Below are 20,334 nucleotides of genomic sequence, written 5' to 3'. Positions count from 1 at the left end.
AGTGAGGAGGGATATTAGACCTGGTGAAACACTGATGCTCTGTTTGCAGTTGTTTTTGATTCATTTACCAGCTCCAGAAATAGCTGCCCTATTTGTAGTCATGCTGCAGGCTTTAATATATTCAGCATAGCCATGGCTGTGAATGCAGGAGGGAAAACAACGGGCTCATTAGCGGGGAGATGATTGGGGTAGATGTGGGAATTGCAAATGTCAGAGTATCTGTGAGAGAGTCATTTACATCCAGGTTTGTTGGCTGCAATCTGTGGTCTGAGCTGTTGTGGCTTCATCCCCACACAATCCTTCCTTCTCCTCCACCCTTCTCACAACAGCCACATTTGCTGCCCAAAGCTGGCAGTGACACTTGGAAGATGTTTGAGCCAAGATGTCCAGAAGATGCCACTGCAGGCCGGAGTCATGGACACCTCTGTCCTTGGAGCACCTCTGGAAATCCCAGCCCATGTGTTCTTCTGCTGCCTTAAGCAAGGCCCTCAGGTACTCTGCTCCATCAGAACTGGAAAAATGCTTGTGTTTGGGGTCACCTCTGAATAAACCATTATGTCCCATCAGGAAATGGAGATGCTCTGCCACGGTGTTCCTTGTGTCACGGCCGTCCTCGTGTCACCAGCTGCTCTCTCCTATGTTGGGGCTTATAAAAGAGAGAGGGGCAGATAGTAATAGGACAAGAGGGAATAGTTTTAGACTAAAAGAGGTGAGGTTTCGATTGGATATTGGGAAGGAATTCTTCCCTGTGAGGTGGTGAGGCCCTGGCGCAGGGTGCCCAGAGCAGCTGTGGCTGTCCCATCCTTGGCAGTGTCCAAGGCCAGGTGGGGCAGGGGGCTTGGAGCACCCTGGGACAGTGGAAGGTGTCCCTGCCATGGCAGGGGGTGGCACGGGCTGGGCTGTACGGCCCCTTCCAGCCCAAACCCGGGTGTGGCTCCGTGCTTTCCGCGGCCCCCGGGTCACCGCGGGCCCGTCGGGGGCGAGCTCCGGGGTCGCGGGAGTGGGCGGGGCCCCGGGCGGGTCAAGCCCCGCCCCCATGGGAGGTGCACTGTGACGTCACCGCCGCTCCGCCGCAGCCCCAGCGCAGACGGAGCCGCCCGGTCCCGGTGCCGTTCGGGTCCCGGTGCCGTTCCGGTCCCGCCGCGATGCCCTCGGACCGGCCCTTCAAGCAGCGCCGCACCTTCGGTGAGCCGGGACCGGCCGGGAGCGGCCGCGCGGGAGGGAGGGACGGACGGGCGGACGGACGGACGGACGGACGTGGGGATCTGCCCCGCGCCGCCCCCGCCGTGCTGCCCCGCGGGGCGGCCCCGCCCGGGCCGGGGCTCGGCCGCCGCGGGTCCCCGCCGGGCGCGGCCGCGGGAGCAGCGGGGCCCGGGCCGGGGGCGGCGGTGCCGCAGCCGCCGCGCGGTGATGTCATCCCGGCGGCCCCGCTCCGGGGGGGCCGCTCCGCGCCCGGCCCGAGCGCTGCCATGTCCCCGGGCCATCCCCGCTGTGGCGCCGCTTCTCCCGGGGACCGCGGTCACTGGGGCGCGGTGGCGGCCGCAAAGGGCCGTGGAATGCCCGGGACGGCGGTGGTGGCCAGGTGTCCCTTTTGGCTGTCAGAACACAAAGACATCCCCAAAAACCGCCTTCCGCGCTCCCCATCTCGTCGGCGTTGGGGCGGCTGTTGTTCCAGGGTGTCGCACGCCCTCTGTGCTGGTTGTGGAGACACACAGGAGTCGATGCTCACATCCTCCCCACCTCTTTGTCAGAGGTCCGTGGTGGGAGGCTCAGTAGGTGAGCGAGGTGACTGTAGAAAGTCCCAGATTTTTATCTCCAGATGCGATAGCGGAAACCGAGGAAACACCAACTGCTGTTTCCCTTGACCTTTGCCAGCTGGCGCAGGGAGAGGTGTGTGTTTCTGGCAGGTTAAATTCCTGGGGAGGGGGTAGCAGTTGAACTTTACTCGCTGTATAATGCTGAAATCGGTGTTTTCATGCCATAAAAAAACCTCATATTGTGCCAAAGACTGTCCAAACGCAGGTGAGGGCGTTTCCTACATGAGTTTTAAAAATTGGAGCTTTTGCCTGCTGAAAACCGCTGATCCAGCCCCTTGCTGCTCTCTCGGAAACTGTAAATATTTGGTATTTTATTGGCACAACCCTTCTGGCCTTGAATGCTTACCCAGCCCTCCCCTGCCACAGGACCGAGCCAATGGAACATGCACAAACAAGAACGAGCCAAAGCCTTGGGATCCTTGCTGGGACCCTGCTGTGTTCTCCTAAGCTATGTATTAAAACCAGTAAAGTCCTAAATCGGCCCCTTAGTAACTACCTACTGTTAAATTGGTGAGAATCTGCTTATTATGGTTAAGAGGAGACTGGTTTGCCTTTGTGGATTGCTCAGAATTTCTTTGAGCCAGAAGGAAAAGAAAATCTGAGGCTCAGAGTAGTTGAAAGAAAGCAGGATTAAAATAGCCCAGGAGGGACAGAGGGGGTGAGGGAGTTTGGTGCCGGCAACTGCAAGTGCTCCTTGTTTCTCTGTACTTTCCTCTGCCCTTTTGCTCTCTCAGCTGACTGGGCTGCAGAGCTGAGCCAGGAGGAGGAGGAGGAGGACGCCTGGCAGCCCCCGCAGTTGCTTTGGGTCAGGGCTGGAATTACTCTGTTGGAGAAAGTAAATACGGCTTGTTTTTGTCTTTGAATCATTACACAACAGGAGCAGGAAGCAATTGTTTACAATGCAGTTGGAGAGGGCTAGTGGAAAACATCTCCAGTGATTCTGTACCCTCAGAATGGTTTAATTTTTAAGGCTTCAAAACTTTACAGAAATGGAACAGTTCCAAAAGAGCAGTGAAAAGGCAGAGTCAGGGCTGTGGCTGTTTACAAAAGGCACACAGGCTCCAGTTTCATGGCAAGTGGCTGCCTTAGGTTTTGGGCTGCTGCTCCTCGGTGAAGATTCTACTTTCCTCAATGCTTGTGCTCCCCCTTCTTGTACTTTTGGAATTTTTCTGTGAATTTCTTATGTTTGTTCAACTGCTTGGTCTTGGGTCTCTTCTGAGTGAAATTTCCTGATTTTTCCTCATCATTGTTGAAGACTTGAGAAGGGGACTGGCTGGGAAACACCAGGGGTTTGATCCAAGGTGTGTGGAGGGCACGGAGCAGTGACTCCTCCCGTGCTCTCAGGTGCTGTCCCTGGTGGGCAGGTGAGGTCTGTGAGCTGGTCCTTGGCAGCACAACGTCCTTGCTGTGGGTGCAGGGGGTAAGATGTGGCAGCACCCTCTGCATCCATGTGCTGAACCCAGAGGCTGAGCCATGTTCAGATCTGTTGCAGGAGTCCAAAACAATTCCCAGAACAAAGCTGTGGTCTGTGTCAGAGGAACAGGCTGTCCTGGCAGTAGTGAGAGCGTGCAGCAGCCTGACGACACCGTTGCACTTCCCGAAAGGAACACGAGTCCTTGGGAGCGTTGTCCCACTGCTCCTGAAGCGGGGTTTGCACTGGGCTGGCAGCAGCTGCCAGCTGTGTTCTCAGTGCAGCACAAAACCAGCGTGGTGATGGACACGGGCCTGGATCCTGGACTGGCCAGGTGACCCAGAGCACCTCGGTCCCGTGCCCTCGTGTCCAGCAGGAACAGAGGCAGGAACACACCTACGTGTGCCTGGTGGCTCAGCTGGAGCCCCTGGCTTGGTGACAAACACAGAGGTTTGACCTCAGCCTCTGTGGACAGAATGTTCCCGTCCCAGGTTGTATCCTCTGGGAGATCTGCCTTTGGTTGTGGGAAGCCACTCCTCTTCAGAGGAAACGCAGTGGTGGGTGTGGAGCAAATCCCCTGTTGGCTCTGGGGATCGGCATCCCTGGGGACTCATCCAGCATGAGCCAGCCGTGCCTGTACCCACTGAGAGACCAGCAGTGGCTGAATTGTCTGCCTCACACACCATCCTGTGCTTATCACAACAGTTCTGCTCGTTGGTGGCTTGGAAAAACATCTGGATATTGATGTGAGGTCGGTCTGTGAGCCCTCGCTGGTTCTTGGGTGTCTGTGCTCTGGCAGTTGTGCTTTGAGAGCTGGGATTCCTTGAGAGGAGGATGCTGCTCCAAGCTGCTGCTTAGCTGCCTGTGTCTTGGATTAATTACTGAGGACATTCTGTGACTTGACTGGATGTGGGGGTAATTATCAATGTTGAAGAACTGAACAGGCTTCCAGAACAAAAGCCAGACTGACATGTAGACCACAAATTTTGATGTTTTTATTATTATTCTTTTATAAAACACAAGGTCCCGACTGGCAGCCAGGAATAATAAAACTTGTGTGTTTTGTTCATTACTTTTTTTTTTTTTTTCACTATAAAAACTTCAGATCTTCCTTTGAGCCAGAAGGGTGGAGACTGGTGAATCCAGGGGCTGTCAGGGTGGTAGGCCCTTGCCACCTCTGTCATTGAGTAGCCATGAGCCATGGATAAGTCATGTCCCTTGGCTTTGCTGTCCCTTCTGTGGTCAGTCCCAGCAGGGATCACAGTCACGAGAGTCACTTGGGAAGTCTCACAGTGTGTCACCTGCTCCAGTGACAATCTGTGGTTGACTGGCAGTGTGTAAACACTACTAGCTCTGTCATGCTGTTGTTTGCTGCCTTTTGTCCTCAGAAGGTGGTTTAAGGCTGTGAGAGAAAATGCAGGAATGAATTCAAGACTCTGGTGTCTGGCACATGTCCCCAAAGCATCTGTGCATGTCCAGGCCTGTTTGTGCACAAATAGCAGTGAACTGTGCTGGGCAAAGGCCCTGGGTGCTTGCAGGTGCACAGTGGGCTGCACCAAATACAGTCCTGCCAGCAGTGCCAGGTCTTTCTTTGAGCAGTTGGAAGTGTCCTGAGCTGTTCTGAGAAATCTGAGTGTGTTTCTGCTGTCTTGGAGATGGATGGGAAGGTTGTCCAGGTGGAAGGTCACGCAGCAGGCAGAGGGAAACTCTGGCACAGCAACCTCCCGAGGGCTTGTACAGAGGGAACTTGCTGTTCCTTTACCAAGGATAGTGAAACTGTGATTAAATGTTGAGCAAAAAACCAGTTCCTTATCTGAAACTGTGATGTGAATACTCTGCTATCCTGACATGACACGGAAGGTGCTGCCCGTTTCCCCCTCATGCTCAGAGGGTGCAGTGAGTTTTAAGCTGTTTGGATGATTGGAGGTCCAGTGCTCATCCTACACGGCCCATGGCAGTGCAGGGGTGGATCACAGAATCCCAGAATGCTTTTGTTTGGAAGGGTCCTGAAAGTCCATCCCATTCCACCCCTGCCATGGGCAGGGACACCTTCCACCGTCCCAGGCTGCTCCAAGTCCTGTCCAACCTGGCCTTGGACACTGCCAGGGATCCAGGGGCAGCCACAGCTTCTCTGGGCACCCTGTGCCAGGGCCTCCCCACCCTCACAGCCAAGAATTCCTTCCCAGTATCCCATCTAACCCTGCCCTCTGGCAGTTTAATGCCATTCCGCCTTGTCCTGTCACTCCAGTGGGTACTGCATAACCAGAGGACAAGTGTCTTGACATGTATTTAGAGTTCACAGTCGTGGTGTGGCTCTGCTTGATCACGAGCTGAGCCCTTATCATGATTTGCCAGATGCAAATGCTCATTCCTGGAGTCAGGCTCAAAATCATACTGTTACATTTTTTAATGTTACTCCTGTTACATTTTTAAACTGCTAAGAAAAATGAAGGCGTTTCCTCTTTGTGTTTAAAAATCCATTTTCAAGCTCTGTTCTGGAGCCAGGAAGATTGGGAATTTTTGCAAATGAATAAGGTTGCTGAGATCCTTCTGCAGTGACAGGGCCCCAAGAACCTGGCATTCCGAAATCCTCCCAGACACTGCACATCTGGTATTGCAGCTGTAGTGATGCGATGGAGAGTCGTGAAGACAGAGCATCCACTGCTCCATGTTTCTGCTGGTAATAACTTCCAGGGACAGTGGAGCTTCTGGCTCTACCTATTCTGTGATGCAGAGATATGTTTTTATCAGTTCAAAGCGTTTAGGTTCAGAGCAGTGTAGGTTTGGTCCTGAGTCATTTGTCCCGTTTGGAGCACCCAGCTTTGCAGACAGACAAAATCAACCTGACAATCAGAAGCACTGTCAGGACTCTGCAGTGCTGCTGTCCTGTGTAGCCTGGGACAAGCACCCTCTGGGGCTCTGAGGACACCTGCCCTGGGCACAACCTCCTTCCTTCCTGAACGTGGGGGTCTCCTCTCACTCCTGCCACAGCACCACTGGCCTGAGAAGGAGCACTGGGCAAGGACAGGTCAGGTCAGGTGCTGCGTGAGGCATGACACACTCACAAATTTGGCTGTTTCCTGGTGGTTAGAGGTGTCTGGCCTTAGGGTGGTGTGATATTACAGAAATAGTCATTGATGTTCATCTGGAATGACCTGCATAACTGGCCTGTGTCTCCAGGACTTGCCAGCTCATCCCACACATATCCTGATTTCAAACCATCCAATTCCTCCTCGCCTGGCAGAAAATCTCTTGGAGAGAAGTCCATGCTCTAGCAGCACTCTGCCCTGGGACTGACCACAGCAGCTTCTTGAAGAAACATGTTCATTTTTGCATCTGCCTCATATCCTAGGCAGATTCCTCTCCGGGCCGGCTGGCAGGGTGTTGTGTGGATGGCAGGGAGAAGCCACAGGGCCAGCAGCCTGCTGGAGGTGCCAGGGATGTCTGTACACTTTGGAGCTGTGGGACACAGGGAGAGGCATAGCGCATGGATGCATTTCTGGTCTCTGCTCTCCACACACAGCCCTTGCCCAGCTCAGGAGCTGTTTATCTGGTAGCGTGCTGATGACATTTCCAGGTGGTATTTGTTCTTACTGGTGTTTTCCTAACAGCATTCCTGCTGGGCACAGGCAGCAGGGCCTCTCCCTATTGCCCATCTGCTGCCTTGGGGCAGCACCAGTGCCTGAGCAGTGCTTGTCTAAAATCTCTGAAAAATGGTGCCCCTTATGCAACAGCACTGTTGGAGGACTTGCCATGTGTTTTCCTTCTGTCCCACCATCTGTATCTTTTGTCTGCTGAGGCTCTTTTGCATCCAGGACTGTCCTTTCATCCCATGTCTGCACAGCGCCCAGCACAGCAGGGACCTGGCTCCTGTGGCCAGGGTTCCTGGGCAGTGCTGATAAAAAAGGTTCATGTTTGCAAAGTGTGGCTTAAAATTTTCCACTGTTCTCCTCAAGTGCCATAATGATCTCATCCTGCATTGCCATGGGATACACTGTGTGCTCGCATCTTTTGGAGCACAGCTTGGGAAGGACCTCAGTCATGAAAACAGCCAAGATTCTGGTGTTTTGGGCAATTTGCAAGCGTTGCTGTTGGTACTTAACAGTTGAAACAGCAGTTGGAGGAGAAATTTCCCAGCATATGCAATGCTACAAAAATACTCCTATCTTTCAATAGGTCCTAGCAGAGAAGTTTCCCTGGGAATAACCAATAAAATTGTGTGGGTTTCATCTTGCTGCCATCTTGAGATCTGACATCCTGGCACTGGGGAGAAGTCTAGTTTCCCTCATGGCAGAGATGTGGTGCCCACAGCTGGAGCAGGGATGGGTCTCTTCCCTCTCATGCAGGTCATCGCTCTTTGCTCAGCTCCTTGGAGCAGCAGGAGGCTGGAGCCCCTCCAGCCCCTCTTGTGTGGAGCCCCTGAGCTGCTGCAGTCAGATGTGGTGTTCTGCTGCCCTGGCAGCGAGGAGGGACCAGAGGAGGAGAGCATGGATGGGGACAGAGCTGTGCAAGCAGCTCTGGTTTGCTCTGTGCATTGGCTAAGGATTAACTGTAGCCAGGTGCTGCAGGGAAGGGGAAAGTCTCGACTTCAGCACAGTTTGGGAGAGCTGCAGGAGGAGAACAAAGCTTGTAAGATCAGGCTTGTTGTGTATGAATGTGAGTGTGCAAACACTGCAGGTGCTGGGGTGGGGGGATCCTGCCTGTCCTCAGCACCGTGGGGGCTCTGGGGCTGGCACCTCCAGCCAGGTTTCTCTGAAGTGCCCTTTAACCATTTTCTCTGTATTCCTGTGACTTAGATTAGACTGTATAGATACTGAATTAAGGCTGGTATTTATAGCTGTTCCTCCTGTGTGATGTTGATGCTTTCATGAGTCACAGGCTCAACCTCTGGCTCCCACCCCAGGCTGAGGAGGGTGTGGGTGACCATCACTATCTCTTGGTAGAGATCTCTTGTGCCTGAACTCCTGTGTGCACAGAAATCACCCAGGGATTGATGCAGCTTTTCCTGATTGCCAGGCCTGCTTCCTTGGCTCTCCAAAGCTAGGATGAGACACAGTGTGCTCTTTAGCAGTGCTTTAGGTGTCCTGGAAACTTGTGCCTGTAGATTCAGGAACCTGAGCACCTTAGGTGGGATTGCTCTCAAATGCCTTCCCAAAAGAAGTTTCTGAAGTGAGCAATTCCAGGCCAGAGGAAGAAGTGCAGTGCTTGAGGTGTTTGTAGTTGCAATCCATGGACCTGCTGGAGGGATCCAGCAGCCCCCAGAGTAAAGCAGCACCTGCTGCCATTCCCCTGTGATCACCTGCAGATCAGCCTCCTGCCACAGGGTCCCCTGAGGTCAGGAAGGCTGTGAATGCCCTGGGTCCTGCTGGCCAGAGGGAGCAGGTCCTGGGCATGTGGCAGGTTTTAAAGGGTGGGACAGGGGAGCTTCCAGTGTGGCCCAGCAGATTTGAGGGTAGCTCAGAGCTCTGTCACTGGTGTCTTGTGTCCTTGATTCCTCCTGAGCATGGAGTCAACAAGACCTGGAAGGATCTTTCTGCAGCAGCCACCTCTGTCCAAGGCACCCCATCTGCTCCCCGTGGGGGACAGAGGACTGTGGTCCCAGGGGTGGGATCCTGAGGCACTGACGTGCAGCTGGAGTGATGATGGACCCTCTTCCTCTCTGTGTGGCACCTTTTTCAGTGTAATGGGCAGGAGGCACCTCTGTTCCCACTGTGTAAACGAAGGTGGTGATGGCTTGTGTCACCTGCTGTAGCTGATGATGCTTCCAGGGAGCAGGAAGCGATGTCTGGCATGTGGCTGCCTTTGGCACACGCAGCCTGGGCTAGCTGGATGCTCCAAGATTATCTTAATTTACTTGCCATGATAACATGCCTTCAGCAAATTCCTTCTCTGACTCTTCTCACAATTACCTGCATTGTTGGGGCTTCCTGTGCAAACAGTCCTGTGACCTTGCAGGGCAGCACGTGGTGTTTAGGAAGCTCATGGACATGGCCATCTGATAGTATGGAGAGAGAAGCAGGCTAGGGTGGACACTGAAGCCAGGATGACTGGCCAGACGTGAGGACACAGCTCTGCAGGCTCTGTTAACACCCAGATGTCTGAGCTGGTGACAGTCAAGCTGCTGGAATTTCCAAGGTGATCAGTGTTGTCCAGTTGAGCTCTGGATCTCCAGCCTTTTGGATGCTCCATCCTGGACACAAGGGAACATGTGGAAATGGGGCTCTGTGGGAAGGGGCAGCTGCTTGTGCTCCAGCTGGGTGATGTGGGCTGGGTGCTGCTGGCACTGTGTCCTTCAGCGTTCCCAGGGAGGTGTCTCTGTACCAGTGTCACGCGTGCTGCTGATGTCTGTGTGACTCCCTGGCTGATTGGTACCTCAGGGGAAAACTGTCTGTATCACAAGGATGACTCTGGATCCCTGGAGCACTGGACTGGATGAAAAGGAAACATGAGAAACTGCATGTTCAGTCATAAAACCCAAAACAAATATGCCTGAATTTTTCATGAAATCCAAATAATCTTGCTCTGTGTTGCTTGCCTATGGAGTCCTACAGAATAAAAGATCTAACAGTTCTTAGCAGAGCGATATTTTCCTCTCAGAGGAGGCAGAAATGGTGCTCAAAACTTTCTATGATCTGGTGATTTTGTAGTCTTGTGGCTTTTAAAGGAAGTCCAGTTTCTTCCCGAAGTCATATCTAGCCAAATTCAACATCTAAGCAATAAGGTTTTATTGAGTGCTCAGAGGAGAAATTACCAGTGTTTCTGAGGAGAAAACACTCAGACACAGGCATTTATCCTACCCTCCATTATCCCAGTGGGCCATGGGGAGCTGGGGCTGTGTAAGCTGGTGAGGGGAGTCGGGCTGGAGGCAGATCCCGTGAAGGTCCTGCAATACCCACATCTCTTTTCTAGGCAGTGCTTAGTCACTGACCTTCACCCCTGGCTTAGTTTTTGGGCATTTCAGATGTAGGCTGTGATGCACTTCCCAGAGCAGTGCAGTTCCAGAAGGAGGGCAGGTCTGTAGTGTCCCAGGAAGAGCATGCACAGAGGCCTCCCTGGCTCTGGTACTGCTTCTTCCTCTGCTTTCTGCTGCTTTGGGGTGTGGAAAGAGGAGAGCCCTCTGGTAAAGCAGTGAGGGGTATGGGAATTCTCCAGTAAGCTGGAAGAGTGCACAAGCTTTGTGTGCTGCCTGTTGTGTGTGTCAATAAACTCTGGAGGAAAATGGAATAGAAAGTGTGAGAACAACTGCAGGAAAAAATCTTTCTGTATGTGGATCATCTCCTTGCTTAGGGTTTTCTTCCTGCCTCCAGGCCTAGAAAGGGGTATCCCATGGCAATGCAGGATGAGATCATTTTTTCTTCCTGCCTCCATTCTGTCAGGCCAAGAGCTGTTGTAGCTGCTCTGTAGGTCTGTGCTAGGGAAGGAATCCTCCTTGGCGAGGTGCAGCTCTTGTGGAACCAGGCACTGTGCCAGAGAGTGCTTGGAAGTGCGCAACAGGCAGAAGGAAATGGCTAAAACCCAGCCCCAGCTGGAGAATTGTCTCCATGGGGGGAGCATCCAGGAGACACAACTGAGCCTGAACTTGCAGAGCACAGCCCCCAAAGCTGTGCTGCTGCCCCACCCCATTGCCAGGAGCTGCCTTTGCTTAGGGTGGCTTTACGTTAGTTTTGTTAGCTTTATGGTCTCCTTTCACTCTCCTGATTTCCAGGTGTGCTGCCCAGTTTTACCAGGCAGAGTGGCGTGTCCCAGCCTGTGGGGTGCTTGGGGCAGTAGGAAGCCATGAAGGGTTGGTCACTGAAGCTGGCATCTGGCAGACCATGCTCAGAAAAGGCCTGGTGAGCAGAATGTGCATTCCTTGGGAAATGTCCCTCTCTCTGGGTCAGGCTGTGGCTTGCAGGGTGGGTACCTCAGGTCTGCCTGCCCTACCACGCACAGATGTTTCTAACTTTATTTCTTTACTTCTTTCTCTCCAGCGGATCGTTGTAAAGAAGTGCAGCAGATCCGAGAGCAGCATCCAAACAAAATCCCGGTAAGTGAATTGTTCTCACTCTTCTGTCAGACTTTGTTCTCAGGACCCCTCTGTGATCCTGGGTGGCCTCCATGAAGCTTGCAAAACTTTGCTCCCCGGAATCAACACAGGATGGTCCCCATGAGCCTCCAGTGCCTTGTGTGTGCCAGCTGCTCAGTAGCAGACGTGTTCTCTGCAGTGCAAAGACAGCCTGGTTCTAAAGCTCCATGCTGCCCTGGAGGCAGGGGACTATTTCATCTCAAATCTATTTCCAAGCGAGTGCAAGAGGAGAAAACTCTGAAATGGCTTTTCTTTTGGCTGTTGTAGCTACCTGATTTTTCCTGGATAACCTGGTAAGGATTTCTCTGCCCAGAGAAAGATGTGTGGGCTGATCTTCACTGCACTGAAAGCACAGAGTCTCTTTTAGGATCATTCATACCCGTTCTGTGCTGTCCCAGCACCTGTAGTTGATGGGCACAGGTGAGACACCATGAACTTGCAGTTCTTCCTGCCCATGTCACTCCTTATGTGCTGAGTTGCTCTTTGGCTGTGAGTGTGCTTTTGAGTTCCTACCCGAGTATTTGCTTCTCTTCCCGAGAAGATGGAGAACTTAGAGGAACATCCCGTTCCTGGAAATGTTCAAGAGCAGGTTGGACAGGGCTTGGAGCAGCCTGGTCTAGTGGAAGGTGTCCCTGCTCAACTTTAAGGTCCCTTCCAACCCAAACCATTCCATGATTCTGTGAAATTATGTACTTGGGGATTGCTCAACTTCCTATTTGCTATATCACAGCATCTGTGACCAAAAAGACAGGATTCCTAGTTCAGCTCCCTCTCAGTGTTGGATGAATGTCAACCTTGTCTTAAAATTGTAGACTATCAGTATCTGGCCTTCAAGACTGAATGTCTCAAACTGCTCTTGGCCTATTTTAGACCACTTCTGTTTCACTCTTGTTTTGTTTCTAGCACAGTGTCTTCTAGCCAGAAGAATTCTTTCCTCTCCTCTTCTCCCACCACCACTGTGGTGTTCACATGATGTTCACATGTTTCCAGCTCAGCAGAGCAGGGCCTGGCCCTCACAGCACCCTGGGTACCAGTACTCCAGGTCATCAACACATTGATTGACCTCTGCTTTAACTTGGTTTTAATGGCATTAGACTGGCTCTGCATTTCTCCAGAGTTGTGGCAGAGCTAATTGCAGTGCATACAGGCTCTGGCACTAAGGCCAGGCTAGAAATAAGTTGTACATAAAATGCACACATGTGCCTGCACACAAATGTGTGTTGTTTGGGGAATGACAGAAGGAGCCAGAGCTGTGCATCCACAGGCATTACTGAGACATGGTGGGAGAGCTCCCATGGCTGGAGTGCTCTTTGTGTTGGGGGTCAACACCAGAATGCAAGTTTTGCTGGAGGGGTAAAAAGAATCAGGTGGTGAGAAGGGTCATGAAGGCCTTGTGGGGTCCAGTCGTGTTTGTGTCACTGCTGTCTCTAAAGGCCTGGTCCCCATTAGACCCCAACACCAGTTTGGTGCTGTCTCTCTTCTTTCCCAGGGCAGGTTTCAGTGCTGGACAGTGATCAGAGCCATGTGGAGGAGTGTGGTGTGGGCACTGCCATGGGTCCAAGCACTGTAGGAAGGTCTTGGTCATCTGTGAAAGACAGGAGCTGTGTTTTCCAAATGATTGGCTTCCCTGGAGAAGCACTTAGAATTAGCAGAGGGGTTTGAGCCCCCAGCCCAGGGAGATCCAAGGTCACACCCTTACTGCTGACGGAAACCACGGCAAAGCTGTGCAGCACCTGCTGCCCTCCTGCATCTCCAGTTTCCAGCCAGAGTCCTTGGGCAAGTCCCTTCTGCTTTGAGAGGGGGCCAGGGGGATTTGCAGAGGGCATGGCCTGGCTGTATGCCCAGGGAAGAGCATGTCTCTCCCGTTTCCATGAGTGTACTTGCAGGGAAAGCTGAGGACGGGACTGACGTGGAGTTCTTTGCTTCTGTTTCAAGGGAAGTCACATCCCAGGATGCCCCACTGGCACATGTAATAAGGACATAGGAAGGAGCCAAGTCCCCTGTCCATCTCATGCCAGGGGCTCCTTTGCTGTCCCTGCATTTCCCAGAGCTGCCTGCTCTGGTAGAAGGTGCTGACCACAGGCACACCTGCTGAGAAGGTGAGATGGTTGTGTTGGCAGCAGGGGCTGCTCATGCTCAGCTCTGTTGGGAAGAAATCTCCAGCTGCTCCTCACAGGGCATTTCCTCCTTGGGCAGTCAGAGCAAGTAGAGAACTTCCAGCCTTTTCACTGGGACCCCCATCCACAGCCTCAATACATGTTTTTGAAATCATCTTCTGTCCTGTTAGAGGACAGGGAGCCTGTGTCCCCCGCACTGTCCCTGCCTGCTCTCAGCCCCAGGGATCTTTCTGGAGATGATTGAACCCTCAGAGAGTCTGAAATTGCTGGGGAGCAGCTTGTGCTGGGCAGCAACGGGAGCAAACCACTTCCCAAAGCTCTGCAATGCTAAATTCAGGCAGGCCTGGTGAGTTGTGGGCTGTAGAGGGGGTGAAGGCAGGGCCACCCCTCATGCTGGCAGGGAGGGCTGAGCGGGTATTTGGGCTATGCAGAGAGGGCTCCGTTGGGTTCATCCAGGCACCCACAGAGGAGCATGGAGAGACAGTGGCAGGTGGGAGATCCCACATAATGCCCTGCCCCTGGCACAGGGGTGGATGGAAACCCAAATTATGGACTCAGAGGAAGAGACAACTTTCTTTGGGCTCCTGGGAGGGGTGTTCTGGGGAGTTGCAGATCCAGTGTCCAGCACTGACATGACACTGGATGGATCAACACCAGAGTACCTTTTTGACTGAGGGCTGCTGTGTCTGTTGCCACTAAAGGACCTGCACCCTGCTCTGCCAGAGGGGGACAGTGTGAGGCTGGTGCAGTCTGTGCTCGTGTGAATGCTGTGTGTGTCTGTGTCAGTCTCTGTGCCTGGCCATGGAGGTGTTACATACATGCATTTGAGCCTCTGTGCCTGCTGGGAATACATTCCCAGCCTCACTCCTGGTTGGACCTTGCCTCTGTTGACCACCACATGTGGCCATATTCCCTACCAAACTCCCTTTCTATCTCTCCAGACTGGCTCCAGAACAAAGGCTGTATTTATAAACACTGTCCAAGCCCCCTTTGCAGCGGTACCACGACTTCAGGCTCTGCCCTGAGTGTTTCCCCTCCCCACCTGTGCCCACTCATGATTTGTGCAGAGATCTGTGGTGGGTTCCCTCTGCAAGAGCAGGTGTCCCACGCTGAGGAAGCCCTGGCTCAAGGCAGCAGCTTGGAAGAGGATAGGGGATGGGAGGTGGCTCTATACACCCGCCCTGTGGCCACAGGGATGTAACTTTAGCATTTGATCATGCTTTTCCCTCCAGAGCTAGACAAGAACGTTTTGTCCATTGGCCACCTGTTCTCATAGCTGGGTTACCCAAATAGCAGCTCATGTTCTGGGAACAGAAACTCTTGGAGTTGTTCTACATGAGAGGCTCTGTGTCTGCTCCAGGCACAAGGCAGCTGCTGCTCCAAGAGCCAGGACAGCCATTGCATCCCGTTCTTGGATTAATCTAAAGGTGGTTCTTCTTGGGATGGAACTGGCTGAGAGACACCAGCCTCTAGTCCTGCTCTTGTGAGAACTGAGGCATTATCCACGTGTGCAGGGCCCTCTCTGTAGGTAAAGGTGGATGCACAAACAGCTGCTGTGTAGCTGCTCCTTCGTGCAAACCAAAAAGCTGAAGGGCCACTGTTGCCTGTGAGTTTCCCAGCAGCATCCTTGTATGTGGCTGTTGTGAGTGCTCAGCCCCTCAAGACTACTCCTCTCCCCACAGCCAGAATACTCACCTGTCCTTGTAAGACTCAAGTTAAATGCAGTAGGATGGTTCTGCTCATCTTGTCCTCCCTGTGCCCCCCTTGAAGGGATGAAGGGCCATTAACAGGAATGGGGATGTCCCAATGCATTATTTAGTCCCTTGCAGAAAATGGTTCTTTAATCAGATCCTCCTTTGCCAAAGCGGGCTACCTGGTGTTCACATGCTGCCAGCCCAGGTGTTGGGCTGCCCTTGGGTGAGATTTGTCCAGGGTGGGCTTTGCAGAGGCCGTTTTGGTGCAGATCTCCCAGCAAGGCACCTCACCCCCCCTGCTCCTCCAGGAAGTGCCTGCAGCCCAGCGCTGTCAGCTCAGCCCCACGGCCTGGGGGGCTCCTCAGACATTCCCAGCTCACTGGTGACTCTGCAGTGTTCCAGCCAGGGTGTCTGATCCACCTCTGGGGGAGGCTGGCAGGAGTTCCACTGCTGCTGCTGCTGCCAGAGGCCGATGTGTCAACAAGGGATCAAAGGGAAGGGAAATCCGTGTTGCCAGAGGTTCCCTGGTCCTTCTGGCTCCACAGAGCCATCTCCTGGGGATCCTCCTCTCTGCACGCTGCTCCGTCCCTCTGCTGCCAAAAGCCGTTTGCAGTCTCTCGAGTATCTTTGGAAAGGACCTGGGAAAATAAATTATGGCAATTCCTTGCCTTATAGTGAAAAATAATGTTCAGTCTCAGGTGGGAGAGGATAAGGGGTGATGACTATCCAAGAGTCTCTTTGTGGGGAAATCAACAGGTTGCTGGAGAGATGTGAGAGAGCATTACTGCAATGGGAACATACTAAGCTGTATATTCTTCACTTATTTTCATTTTTCTTAAAAGCATATTCCCTATTTTAACTTCCTACCACTTTGTTTCTCAGAATACAAAAGGTACCTTCCCAATTGTAGCTGCCAGCAAACAGCTTCACAGAAGAAAATCATTAACTATAATAGCAGGAAAATGGATCAGAAATCATAATTCAGCCATTTCAGATGTAGGGATGGTAAGAACTTTTCCAAGCAAGATGTCTGGCAGAGGAGGACGGGCTGGGTTGTCCCCATGGTGACACCATGCAGGGGTGCCTGGGAAGCTCAGCTGGGGTGGCCCTGGGTTTCTGATCCTTCTTGGAGTCAGTGTGTCTGACTGTTAACATAAGGAGTGGGACTGGTGAAATCCAAACGCCCCCTTTCTGAAGGAATGCCTGAGTGGCTTCACTGGAACTTCTGAAAACTGCTTGCTTGGGAATATCCACAGCTGTTCCTGAGCAGGCAGAGGGATGCTGAATGACAGCAGGAAGGAAACTGCATCATGAGCTGTCTGTAGCTCAAGCCAGCAAAACCTGTGGGTTTGGTCAGTCAGAAAGTAATGTTAAAATACTTCACTCCTCTTCAGATGTCCTGCATGCCAGAGGACAAGAATCTGTGTCAGTCCACTGGTGCCCACTGTTTCTCAGCCAGCCAGAGCACTTGGTACTTTAGTTCATTGTTTTGGACACTCTTCACTCCCTGGCTTAGGCACAGGTGGGGGATGAAGAGCCACCTGCAGCCAGCCTTGTGGTCACTGCTCTTGTTCTTTTTTTGTTTTGTTTCCTGTGAGGGTGAAGCAAAGTGAGGTTGTACTTCAGCTTTTCTACCCATGCTAGTTGGATTTGTATCTGACCTTGGGCCCAGCGTGTGGGGCACTATGAACATGACTAATCCTACCCTTGACTTTGCCTCCAGGTCATCATTGAACGCTACAAAGGGGAGAAACAGCTGCCAGTGCTGGATAAAACCAAGTTCCTTGTCCCAGACCATGTCAACATGAGTGAATTGGTCAAAATAATCCGGTGAGTGGGGTGGTCTCAGCTGGCATGTTGAGAGCCTGTCCTCACCCACAGGCCACTCACTGCAGGGTGGTGGGGTGAGGGTGAGGCAGAGGCAGCTGCTGAGGGCAGGGATGGGGACGTGGCAGCCGCAGCATCCTTGGGTGTGGTTACAGACTGTTGTGGGGGGCAGGGGAGGGCAGGTTCTTAGCACCTTGTGAAGGGCTGGGGTCTCTCCCTCAAGGGGACACTCGTGAGCAATGAAGGGGTCCCATCCCCTCTTTTTTATTCTTCAACTCCGAGGGAAGAGGCCCCTCTGCTTTGCCCTTGCCAGTAGCACTTGGAGAAAGGGGGCTTTGCAGAACCCTGACTCAGCAGGCCTTGGAGCCTTGGGCAGCTCAGCTGGACTCGTGGATACCGTGTCCTGAGTGGTGGGAGGAGGTCCTGAGGAGGCCCTGGCTGTGCTGGCCTGGCCCCAAGGGGAATAGCATTGCTGGGAAGGTGGAACTGGCTATGAGCCCCAGGTGGGCTGACCCTGCCTCTCCTGCCCTTGCCCCCCCAGGCGCCGCTTGCAGCTGAATCCCACCCAGGCGTTCTTCCTGCTGGTGAACCAGCACAGCATGGTCAGCGTGTCCACCCCCATCTCGGAGATATACGAGCAGGAGAAGGATGACGATGGCTTCCTCTACATGGTCTATGCTTCCCAGGAGACCTTTGGCTTCTGAGGGCTGCTCAGAGGTGGCATGTGGAGACAGATGAACTGTGGCACAGAGGCCCCTGGCCTCGGAAGACAACACAGCCAGAGGCTCACAAGAGTGGGGCTGTGCTGACCCCCTTCCTCTCCCTCCCTCCCCTTCCCACCACCCTGTCACCAAAGAGGTTCGTGGCGCGTGTTGGACTCGCACAACCCTTCCCCTCTGTGTAGGTCAGTCCCGCTCCCTGCAGGCGCCCGCCCAGGTGTGTGACAGCCCCACCCGGCCGTGCAGACCCCACGTGGGGCCTGGCCCCCTGTCCCCGTGTCCCCTTGTCCCCGCGCTGCTCTCGCTGTGCTGTGTGTGCTCTGCTGCTGCCAGACCCGCTGGGCCACCATCAGTCACCCCAGCACAGGGAGAGCCACCTCTCCCCCAGGCACTCATAAAGGGCAGGAGGTCTGCAGAAGCAGCTAACAGATGTTACCATTGCTCCCGAGTTTTAATTGATTTTAATTACACCCATATCAGATTCTTGGTGCTACTGAGTAGATGTAGGCGTCTCTATAGGACTGTGGATAATGTATATCCTTTAGATTTATTTTATTGGTTTGTTTGTTTGGGTTTGGTTGGTTTTTTTTTAGGGATAGATTGGAATGGGGAGAGGGGGAAACTTTCATGTATTCTGTAGGTAAATAAATCAGGCTTCATTGCACTTTAAAGCATAGTAGATGTCAGAGTGGAATTTTCTTTTAATTTATACAGGTTTGCCATCTATAGTGCTGCTCCTGTGTTGACGGTTGTACCTATATTATCTTGTTTCTTTTTTTTTTTTCTAATAAAATTAATTTCCCTTCACTCTATCTCCCCATTGCATGCAATTTTTCAGTCTCAGTGTGTCAAGGAGTTCACTGGAGGAATGTACTGATTTATATTTGCTATGTTCCTGTCCCTGTTTCTCATGTATTATACAAAAAAATGTATATGATAAAATCCCCCCCAGTTTAATCTATACAAAGGTATATATATATATATAAATATATATATAAAATAAACATAAATTCAAGTTGTGTCTTGTAATGTTCTGTTCCCATCTCATTTGTCCATGTCAATGTCTCTGGTCAATCAAATGTGATGTGTGTTCCCCATGTTCACTGGTGTGTGTGTACCTGCCCAGGCTTCTGAGCTGGTTAATCCAAGCCGTGGAAGAGCAGCTGGTTGGGACTGAGGGGCTGGGACAAAGGGGTTTAGAGAGCAGAGCACTGCATAGTGACACAGGAAACGTGGTTGTCCTTGCCCTACCAGTGGAGAGTCTCTTGTCCTTTGGTTAAACTTCCTCATCTGGGAACAAAAACTTGAGGTGGAGGCATTTGTAAAGTTTGTTTTTAAGGGAAGCTTTGAGCAGTGCAGGAAATGCTGCCCCTTGCACCAGCCTCATGATATTTAAACTCCAGTCCCTGAGGGAGAGTCCTCTCCCATCCACCTCCCTGTGGGATGGGTGCTGCAGCTGATGGGGCTGTACACCAGCGGCCCCAGGTCAGTCCATGAGAGGTGCTAAAGGAGATGCAGATGTGCTTCAACAGCCCCACATCCATCCTGTGCTGGGCCCCAGGGCTGGAGGCAGCTCTGCAGGTGGGGTCTCACCTGAGTGGGGCAGGGGGGCAGAAGCCCCCCAGTCCTGCTGCCCACACTGGGGATCAGCCCAGGACACGGAGGGGCCTCTGGGTGCCAGCACACATGGCCAGGACATGTCCACCTTCTCATCCACCACATCCCCAAGTCCTTCACTCGGCTGCACCGGGCTGCTTCCCATGTGATATTGTCTTTGAGGTTTGACCACATCCAGGATCTCTCCTCTTTCTCTTTTCCAGGCAGTTCTTTGCTGTTCTCTGTTCTTCCACTCTGCCCTTAGCTCCCACTGAGTTCTAAATAAAAATAACACCTGGAGTCTCTCCCCAGGGCCACCCAGCAGCCCTGCTCATTCTTACACAGCTGTGTTTATCCATTCAGCTGGGATCTGCATGGCCTGGCTTCTCATACCTGCAGGTTCTCAACGGTCTCTGAAGGGGACTGCTGCTGTCTTGTCCCCTCCTCTCCACATGGGAGATGAAAGTGGGTCCTTTCCTTGTTCCCACCCCGCTCTGCTGTCCTTTTATGTGCAACCTCCAGGAAGTGCTGTGTGCTTTGACACAACCACCTGCTTGGGCTTTCTGTGGGCTAATGCCTCTGGGCATTGCTTTGGGCATTGCTTGACTAGTGGATAATACACGTGCCAGACTGGCTCCAAGGACTGACCAAAGCTGATGGAGCCAGCCAGCCTGACCAGAGCTGAGGCACGCAGCTTTTGTGGCACATCTGTATGACTTATGCCAAACGATGGAACCACCAGGGTAGGAGGAAGCTGAGGTTCCTCTGGGGACGGCAGAACGCAGGAGAGCCTGGGACGAGGGTACGTAGGGCAGAGCACTAGCAAGGAAAGATGCAAATGCAATGCTGATCATTTCCCTCATGACAGAGGAGACGGTGAAGACCTGAGGATGAGCGTGACAGTTTCAGAGGGCACTTTCAGTCCCCCATCTGTCTCAGCACAGAGCTGCACATCCTGATGCTAGTCCGTTCATCTTGAGGCCACCCACAGAGATGCTGTGCAAGAGCCTGGGGTGAAGCTGCACTGTGCTGGGGCTGTGCCTCACAGCATCACTCAGTCACCTCAGCCAAGCCTCTGCATGTGTCCT

At 52.8% G+C, this 20,334-nt stretch overlaps 1 protein-coding gene across 1 annotated transcript; it reads left to right on the top strand.

Annotated features, from left to right (window-relative positions):
• Positions 1 to 630: 630 nt before the first annotated feature.
• Positions 631 to 18,669, top strand: MAP1LC3A (microtubule associated protein 1 light chain 3 alpha). The gene is made up of 4 exons (XM_053958248.1): positions 631 to 1,185; positions 11,199 to 11,254; positions 16,828 to 16,934; positions 17,473 to 18,669. The coding sequence occupies exons 1-4, from the start codon at positions 1,146 to 1,148 to the stop codon at positions 17,633 to 17,635; spliced, it is 366 nt and encodes a 121-aa protein (XP_053814223.1). The 5' UTR covers positions 631 to 1,145; the 3' UTR covers positions 17,636 to 18,669.
• Positions 18,670 to 20,334: the final 1,665 nt, after the last annotated feature.

Source organism: Vidua chalybeata, chromosome 17, assembly GCF_026979565.1.
Source record: "Vidua chalybeata isolate OUT-0048 chromosome 17, bVidCha1 merged haplotype, whole genome shotgun sequence".
In the NCBI taxonomy this organism is placed as follows: domain Eukaryota; kingdom Metazoa; phylum Chordata; class Aves; order Passeriformes; family Viduidae; genus Vidua; species Vidua chalybeata.
The sequence above is the reverse complement of the archived record's forward strand: the minus strand, read 5'-3'. Positions and strand labels throughout refer to the sequence as shown.

What these genes read in the sequence shown, in the direction of transcription:
- MAP1LC3A (XM_053958248.1), top strand. Translation starts at nt 1,146, where the DNA reads ATGCCCTCGGACCGGCCCTTCAAGCAGCGCCGCACCTTCG. An exon ending in AGCATCCAAACAAAATCCCG is followed by an intron (nt 11,255 to 16,827) that starts GTAAGTGAATTG and finishes CTTTGCCTCCAG; the next exon opens with GTCATCATTGAACGCTACAA. An exon ending in GAATTGGTCAAAATAATCCG is followed by an intron (nt 16,935 to 17,472) that starts GTGAGTGGGGTG and finishes TTGCCCCCCCAG; the next exon opens with GCGCCGCTTGCAGCTGAATC.